The sequence below is a fragment of the Synchiropus splendidus genome, chromosome 15 (assembly GCF_027744825.2).
Source record: "Synchiropus splendidus isolate RoL2022-P1 chromosome 15, RoL_Sspl_1.0, whole genome shotgun sequence".
Taxonomy (NCBI): domain Eukaryota; kingdom Metazoa; phylum Chordata; class Actinopteri; order Syngnathiformes; family Callionymidae; genus Synchiropus; species Synchiropus splendidus.
Window position 1 is genome coordinate 10,948,652 of NC_071348.1, and position 8,471 is coordinate 10,957,122.

General features: G+C 45.2%; 1 protein-coding gene across 1 annotated transcript; it reads left to right on the forward strand.

Annotated features, from left to right (window-relative positions):
* The first annotated feature begins 328 nt into the window (after nt 1-328).
* trib2 (tribbles pseudokinase 2) lies at nt 329-8,164 on the forward strand. Its single transcript, XM_053843810.1, has 3 exons — nt 329-1,457; nt 2,798-3,090; nt 6,218-8,164. Exons 1-3 carry the CDS (start codon nt 1,188-1,190, stop codon nt 6,690-6,692), a joined length of 1,038 nt encoding a protein of 345 aa, XP_053699785.1. The 5' UTR covers nt 329-1,187; the 3' UTR covers nt 6,693-8,164.
* The last annotated feature ends 307 nt before the right edge of the window (nt 8,165-8,471 follow it).

Consider the following 8,471-nt stretch of genomic DNA (forward strand, 5'->3'; position numbering starts at 1 on the left):
TCGGTGATCATCGTTAAGCGTTCACATACGGCGCCATATTACCGGGGGGGGGGGAAACTGGACGGGATCCCCCCTCCTCTCGCCGTTGAATGACATTTCAGGGGGAAAGACGTTGGAATCGTTGCATGTACAGTAGCTATAGCCCCGCTCTCCCCGTCCAATTTCGCAGCACGCCATGCATGCAGATTCCTGGGGGTGGAACACGACATGCCTCTCACATGACCGCGCCGCACATGAGAACTCCGCTCCTCGGCCAATCGCTGGCGCGTGACGTCAAGGAGGCGGGGTCTAACGGGTGCGTGTGTGCGGGCAGCATTTAGTGCGAGCGCTGTGTGTGCGCGTGTGCAGCTCCTCTGTCTGCACTGAATGAACTAGATTCCCAGCCACGTAAGGAGCACAGGGAGAGAGGATGTCCTGCTGAATCAAGGGATAGGCCTGGGAAAGTCGGCCGGCCGTCCGTCCCTGCTTCCTTCACTCCAGCAGCTGCACACACGCCAGCCTGACGAGCCTTTTCCTTCCACCGGAGCAGAGGACGTGGACTCCCGAACACAAAGAACCATCCGTTTTTTTTGTTCCGTTTGTGGGGGGGGTTTCTCCTTCTGACAATCGCCGTGCACGGATATGATCCCCGGGAACCAGGCCGTGCACTGAACTGGTACTAGTTAGCCCTAAAAGCTAACTAGTTAGCACCTTCCATCGATAAATAGCATCAAGTCGCTTGCAAAAAAAAACGGCGTCTCTGCAAGCTGAAGCGATTTGTTTCCGTTTTTGTGAAACGTGTCTTTATGAGCCGGTCAAATAAGCTAGTCGATAACCAAGTCTTCATTCATTGTCAAAGCTGATCTTGTTTTGTAGTCTTTTGTTGGTCGAGTCGTGGCTCCCAATGACGGTGCAGCAGGTCTGTGTCAAGTGATTTCTTTTTTTTTTTCCTAACTGTTCATTTGTGCCCGGGCTTTGTCTCTTGAATGGGAAACAAAGGAGGCAAATGACCCGTTAGATGCCGAGTATCTCCGTCGAATGAACCGACAGGCTTTTCTTTTTTGTAACTCCTGGGATTAAGCGGATTGAAATCTTTTTTTTTTTCTTAAAAAAAATACACATTTGCACTGATTCGGGGAGCAACCAAGAGGAAGACCCCCCTCCCCTCGTACCTCTCTGTATTTCGTGGAGTTCTGACAACATTCCTCATGAACATACAGAGGTCAAATCCTATTAACATTTCACGTTATGGGAGATCCAGGCACAAATCGCACGATTTTGAAGAGCTGACGTGTTTAAGGACTACAGAGACGAGTCAGAGTTTCAGCCCTAACCTCGGCTCCCCCAGCCCACCGGAGACCCCGGACTCCTCGCACTGTATCTCCCGCATCGGGGACTACCTTTTGTTGGAGCCTCTGGAGGGGCACCACGTTTTCAGAGCTGCCCACCTGCACAGTGGAGAGGAGCTGGTCTGCAAGGTGAGTATCGATAACGCCATCGATCGGGTTGAATTCGAGCCCTTCCGCGCTGTCAAAGAAAAGCCCGAGTCGCATGTTGAGCGCTGGCTCAGGAGACTAATGGAAAATGTGAATGGGGCATTTGGATTGCATGATGTAACGTTGACAAAGGAGTGAGTAACCACGCACACACTCCTCTTGGTGCTACTCTAACTTACCCTGGCGTTTATCCCAGCTCCATCTCACCAGAGCGCTCGCGTTTTCCACCAAAAAAGCAGAACCCATTTGCATGGAATGTATCGATTTTGCTCCTGTCATCTGACCTAACATTCAACGCACATGATCGCCGAGTTTCATTGCTGACTTTATGGTATATGATGGGAAATCCATCTGGGGGGGCTGTGAGTTCATCGCATTTCCATGGCATCCGAGGGGCATGTGAACGCACCATCCGGAAGTGCATTGTCAGTCATGTGTCATCGCGCTTCTTCACTGGAGAACCTTTGTCACATAAAGCTGATTATATGGTTAAAAGAATAGGTTTCCACTTGTGACTATTACACTCTAAATATTCAAAAATAGCCAGTCTGAACCAGTTTAAAATGAGCAAATATTTTTCTAGATATTCCTCTTCAGTTACTTTATTCTCCTATTTTATACCTTTTTTTTTTTAGTTATTTTTTTAAATCGAATCTGTCTGCTGTGAATCATGCCCCAATTTTGACGTGGAAATAAACCTTTGCTCCACGAGGATCAAGGACAACCCTCTAAACCTTCATCGCATATTGACTTCCGTACATGACGTTTATAAGGTCAGTGGGTCGCCGCCTTGATCCGGTTTAAGTGCCTTGATTAATCGAGTCACGCACCGCTGGGCTCATAAAAAGCGGCGAGCGTTCAATAAAGCGTACCTGAACGTTAGACTTGAGATAATGCTTCATCATGGCGGCAACAAACGAGCAGTGTTTGGTGACCCGCACAATGTGGCCGTATCACCACGGGGCAGATCAATCCTCCATTGATCACGCTGGAAGCCCGGGTCACAATGCAGGTTCTATTTGTATTGAGTGCACACAGAGGACTCCTCACCTGAGCTGCTTGTTCTGAAAGTCAATTTAAGGGGGGTGAGGGCAGTTACTATGGAAACAAAAGGGGAACTGCAACCTGAGGCTGCAGTATTATACCGACGCTTTCTCTTTTCCTCCTCTAGCAACAGTGCAAACACTTGGCTGACTTATGGGTTTAGTGTGTTGTGTTGCTCAATGGCGAGATCATTTAAGGACAGTGGGAACGTGCGGATGTCATCATAAAGCACCTTTATTAATGTTTGCAGACAGGAAATGAATGTTTTGTTATTGCAGGTGTTTGACATCGCTCGGTACCAGGAGTCGCTGGCAGCCTACTTCGCCCTCGGCCAGCATCCACACATCAACCAAATCCTGGAAATATTGCTCGGGGAGACGAGGGCCTACGTGTTCTTCGAGAGAAGTTATGGCGACATGCACTCTTTTGTCCGCACGTGCAAGAAGCTGCGGGAGGAGGAAGCCGCCAAGCTCTTCTATCAGATAGCCTCGGCTGTGGCACATTGCCACGACAACGGACTGGTCCTCCGTGACCTGAAACTGAGGAAGTTTGTCTTCAAGAACGATGAGAGGTGAGTTATTGGATCCGCAGGGAGTTTGGCCACTCTTTTGTGACAATGGCTCCTGTGTAGTTCAGTCAGTTTTAGCAGAGCATGGCGCCATCTTTCACCCTCTGCGGTTGACTGAATGAAGGTCAGGTTGAATGTGCGGCAGGTTTCCTTCGAAACAGATCTGAGTCCAGCGCTTGGTGCTCATCACCAAGTACAGACCCTGAGTTTAGTGTAAATATTACGTCCCTTTTTCTTTCTCTGTGGAGCTTTTGGCTGGTAAAATGGGTCAACACGTGATACTGTTTGACCGAGCTTTTATTTATGACTATTTTAACCTGTATTCACCTTTAAACATGGCTTTCCTGCACATGACGTCACTAAATTTGGCTGCAAAACAAGACTTAAATGACTATTTAAAATGCATATGTGTGCATCAGTCAAGCTGAATGAAGTCGTTACCCGCTAAAAAGGCAAAGAGAGAATCAAAGAAGACAGACAATCGATGGATTCCAGCTTTTGTTCTCCTATTCACTTCGATCAATGAGACGGACTTGTGTGCCTTTTACAGTAATAAGTACTGACCCCGTGTGGTTGTCTCGAGAACTACACGCATAAATCCTCTAATCCGTCTCCTTTTCTTTTTTTTTTTTAAACGCAAAACTAATCTTTACCGCATTGAGATTTTGTCTTGACATGTCACCTTTCGCTGTTTAAAATTCGGCTGCATCTCGCGGCTTAATAATTCAGAGCCACAAGTATCTGTTATGTCAAAATAATAATGTGGCCGACTGGTTCTTTTCACTATGGTGTCGCTCTCAACTGATTTAAAGGAGGCGAAATCTTTCCAGGCAGCAAATCAATTCAGTCCTGCTTTTGTCCCGGCCAAAACCCAGAAGGGGTCGATGGAAAGGACACACGTGCTGCATGAACGTTGGTGAGCTGCCAACACGAGTCATTTCAAAATACAATGGAATAATTCTTTATTTAAACTTTCCATCTATAACTTGGTGTCGCACAAGCATAAAACAAAAAAAAAAACTCTTGCTAATAGCTTAAAATGTCTAGTCCCTGATGGGTTTTCAAGCTGGTGAGTGGAACAAAAGCTTTTTATAAATAATAATGGGTCTGTTTTGGAAGTTCACTACGTCAATATTTGCCGGTTTAAAGTGTATTTTTTTAGCCTTATAGATGTGTTCAGGGTTTAAAAAGCTTATGCTTATGTTTTTCAGTTAAAGATGGTTGTCCCACCTGTCATTTTCAATTGTTATTCCTCCCGCATTTGGACTCCTCCATCCTTAGGAGCCACACATCTTATCTAGCTCTTGACTGACAGCGAGTGAGACCTTGCTGTTCTTAATCTAAAAACCTGATGTCACTCTTTGGCAGCAACTGTGGAAAGGGGAAGTTGAGATGCTTCACATATTCAGCACCGGTTCTGTGACCTTCACCGCCACACCGGGTCCTTTCATGCACCACAGTGCAGGGTCCCTTTCATGTTCTCACGTCCACAATGGGCTGGCGGGGAGCACAATGGCGGGGAGGATAAAGTTGTTGTAAAGCCTGAGATGCAAAGAAAATGCTCTGGCCTGATCCCAGGTCTGACATGCTTACAAACAAAAGAAGCTGATACACCGAGTGATATCCGAGCAGACTGCCACCACGTCTGTCGGGATTCCAGAGCTGATTTTGTCATCCTGCTGTTACCCTTTGACCAATGAGTGGCAGCTTTTAAAAGCATGGGTCAAAGGTCAGCCTTGAGGGCCATTTAACACAACACAGTCTGTTAACAGTCTCTATTGATCTCTTCACTCCTTCATGTTTGACATTTTTGATTTTGCGCACACACACGTGTGTGCTGCTAAATTTAAGGGGTTTTTTTTCTTACTGCATTTTGTAAACACAGTTAAGATATGTGGCCCAGTTACTGAAGGAGAGCTAGTGTTGCAGACGTGGTGCGTGCTGCCGTGGGTGCCCAGGTGGCAGAAATGCATCACACTTGAACCACAGCGAGCAGCCAAACGCACTCCAATCTGTCTGACCCACACCTCAAGTATTTATGACTCTTAGTTGCTCCACTGGAATGAAGCAGGGCTGCAGTTATTGAAGGCGTCTTTGCTATGACTTGCTTTTTGAAGGCAATTTTGCTGCTTTTGTTGTCGTAGCAGAAAGATGGTGGCGCCGGTGTAGAGTTGTCTGCCTCAAAAACAAAATAAAAACAAGCTTTTAATGATAATAATTTTTTAATTATTTGCAGTCATTGAAATTGCCATGTTAAGATTAACATAAAAAAAGCAAAGCAATCTATTATGCATAAAAAAACACATTTAAAGAAATTGTTTTACTTCCACAATTGATTTGCGTTTTGAAAATATTTTAGAAATATTTAAAATTCAGATGAAGTTAATCATTTAAAAAGAATACATGTCAGTCTTGGAATTCCTCCCATAATTTGATTTTTTTTTTAAGTTTTAAAATTCCCTTTTTTTTGCAGTGACACCAAAACTTTATCCTTAGAAGTTGACCGCATTAAAATATTTTCTTGTAATGATAGGGCTTTCGAGTGTTGCAGTGGTATATGGGATTTTTTTTTTGTTTCACATGCAGGTAACTGTTGAATCCAGAAAGAGCCTAGAATGTCATAATATAAAAATAAAAAATGCAGACATTTTTTTATTTTTTTCTGTTTTTCCGTATTATGATAATTGTTATTATCTGTGTTTATGTACGAACAACACTTGTTCTGAAGATTCCTGAATGCAATAAGAGGGAAAGTACAGCTCTCGGCCCAGTCTTTATTCTAGCGCTGGAAAATGTTGAAGTGGAGCCTGCAGCCTTATCTGCTCCACTTCCTCTGATAGCTCATGACCATGGATCTTAAACCTCCACACAAATGACCCCACTCAAGGGTCTTCTGCACTTTCCACGTGCTTGAGCTCGGCTCCAGATGTAGCTTTGAAAATAGCTGCACACACTTTGTTTATAGTGTAGTCAGCTGAGTCAGCAGCTCTGACTATATTCCTGACAGCTGAAAGTATTTCAGTTTATTATAGCGCAGTCATAATGGTTGGTTGGTGTGTAAAGCACGTGACTTCTTCTTCTTTTTAAAGCCGCTGCTGACAAGTTGTTTTGTTCCCTCTTGTGTCTGCAGAAGCCTTGTGAAGCTGGAAAGCCTGGAGGACACGTACATCCTGGACGGCCACGACGACTCGTTGTCAGACAAACACGGCTGCCCCGCGTACGTCAGCCCTGAGATCCTCAACGCCAACGGCAGCTACTCGGGAAAGGCGGCCGACGTCTGGAGCCTGGGCGTCATGCTGTACACCATCCTCGTGGGCCGCTACCCCTTCCATGACGTTGAGCCGGGCTCTCTCTTTAGCAAAATCCGCCGGGGCCACTTCAATGTCCCCGAGACTCTCACGCCAAAGGCCAAGTGCCTGATCCGCTCCATCCTCCGCCGAGAGCCCGCCGAGCGCCTCACGTCTCGGGAGATCCTCCAGCACCCGTGGTTCGTCTCCTCCGGGGCTCTAGGCGGCGTCGCGGCTCACAGTAGAGCAGAGAGGGAGCAGGAGCAGCTGGTGCCTGAGGTGAACATGGAGGAGGAGCTGGAGCAGTTCTTCAGCTGAGCCGTCGCCATCAAGCACAAACCGGATGACTCGGCTCGGGCCCGGCCCACCAGCGGCGCCGAAAACCAGTAGTCTAGAGATTAATAGGTGATCGTTTGTCACTCATAATAAAGGTGTTTCCATCCTATTTTCCTTTTTCCAACATTTCATGGAAAACCTTAGCATGACAGATGACATCCACACGTCACCAAGGTGCCGCCTCCCCTCCTCCCCCGTCGCCCCGGACGCGGCCGCCCAGACATGCAAGTCGCAAACAATGTAGCAACTTTTTCATTCGTTCGGTTCAATGTGGTGCTCATGATGATGAACACGTTGTTTTTGACACTATGGGAAGCATGAAGGGACTCAGACTCATCATGACCGCACAAAGCTGCGATGCCACACCTTGTCTAACTTGACTGTCGGTTTAGCTTTAGGCGGCGCCGAAACACGCCGCAGTCGTCGGATTCTTGTCCGTGTACCGTTCCACAGTTCAACATCCTCATCTTGGTTTTGTTTCTTTTACCTCCATGTAACTTCAGTTAACCCCTTAATGAGCCTTAGCTGCATTTACTTCCTGCTCTTCATGCTTCAATAATCCGTGTGAGCTTTTTTTTTTCTTTTCTTTTTTTTTTTCCATACCGGTCTTTTACTTCCAAACCAACACAAAATTAGCTTCCCCTTATTTAAATTCTTTAGTGAGAGTGCAACATTTATTTAAATTGTAACAGCTATATATTATATATATATAAATATATATATAAAATTAAATATATTTAAAAAATCATTGCAGGGTTTTCTTTATGCAGAGATTCCTCTTCATGTATGATGTAGGCAATATTTTGACACGGGACAGGCTCGACGAGGGAAACGTCTGTCTTACGTTTAAACACTTCTGTGCCAGTATTTCTGCGCCCGACAGCCACCCGGTCTCCCTCGCTTTTTGTTTTTCTTTCTTCTTCTTTTTTCTTAAAAGATTTGAGATATTCTGTGATAGTATTGCGATGACATGATCACTCCAGGACCTCATGTTAGTTTTCTACTGCCTGCGTAGGTTCTGTGAAACGGTCGTGCGCTGGGGGGAGGAAAAAAAAAACGGCCACGAGCTACCGTCGTATCTCAATGTTACTTGAATTTGTGTTTTTATCTAGACATCGGCATGTGCCCCATGAATGCTATAGCCTGCCTAGTGGGGGGAGGGGTGCTTGTTTTATATGAAAAGTTAAAAACATGAACTTTTTTTTTCAAATTTGCTACTTTTCTGAGTTGCTTTTCAATTCAAATCTGCTTTGTTTTCTATATATTTTGTAGACTAAGCTACCTTTTTATTTAAGTTGTTGCTGATTTGGTGCTAATGTCTATTAGTCCTTTTTTTTTTGTTTCATGGAGGGGGGTGGTGCATGGTGGGATATCTGCCTCAGATGTTCTGATTGTATCGTAACAGATTCTGATGTTTTTTGTCCAAATTTATTCAGTAAATAAATTGTGAACTGCTATTTCAACTTGTCTTTCTTTCTTGCATGAGTTTTAGCTGGTCACCTCCACTACTAGAGTGGCACGGAGCTGTGGAATTGGTTACAGCTAGAGCCAGTTTTGTGAATGAGCGAAACTGCTGCTGGAGTTGGAAAACACCTTTTGGGTGTTCCGTTTGTCACATCAAAATAAAGGCAGCTCTATGCGGCTGCCAATGAAACAGGGGTGAAACTGATCACATGGAAAAAGTCAATCAAATCGCTGGAATCATTTTGGGTTTCTTCAAGTAATGAATAGTTCAGTGTGTTTGTGCGGGGATTTTCCTCA

Bases quoted from the DNA above. Each gene is read 5' to 3' on its own strand.
- trib2 (XM_053843810.1), top strand. From the start codon at position 1,188: ATGAACATACAGAGGTCAAATCCTATTAACATTTCACGTTATGGGAGA. The intron at 1,458-2,797 runs GTGAGTATCGAT...TTGTTATTGCAG, and splicing joins GAGAGGAGCTGGTCTGCAAG to GTGTTTGACATCGCTCGGTA. The intron at 3,091-6,217 runs GTGAGTTATTGG...TTGTGTCTGCAG, and splicing joins GTCTTCAAGAACGATGAGAG to AAGCCTTGTGAAGCTGGAAA.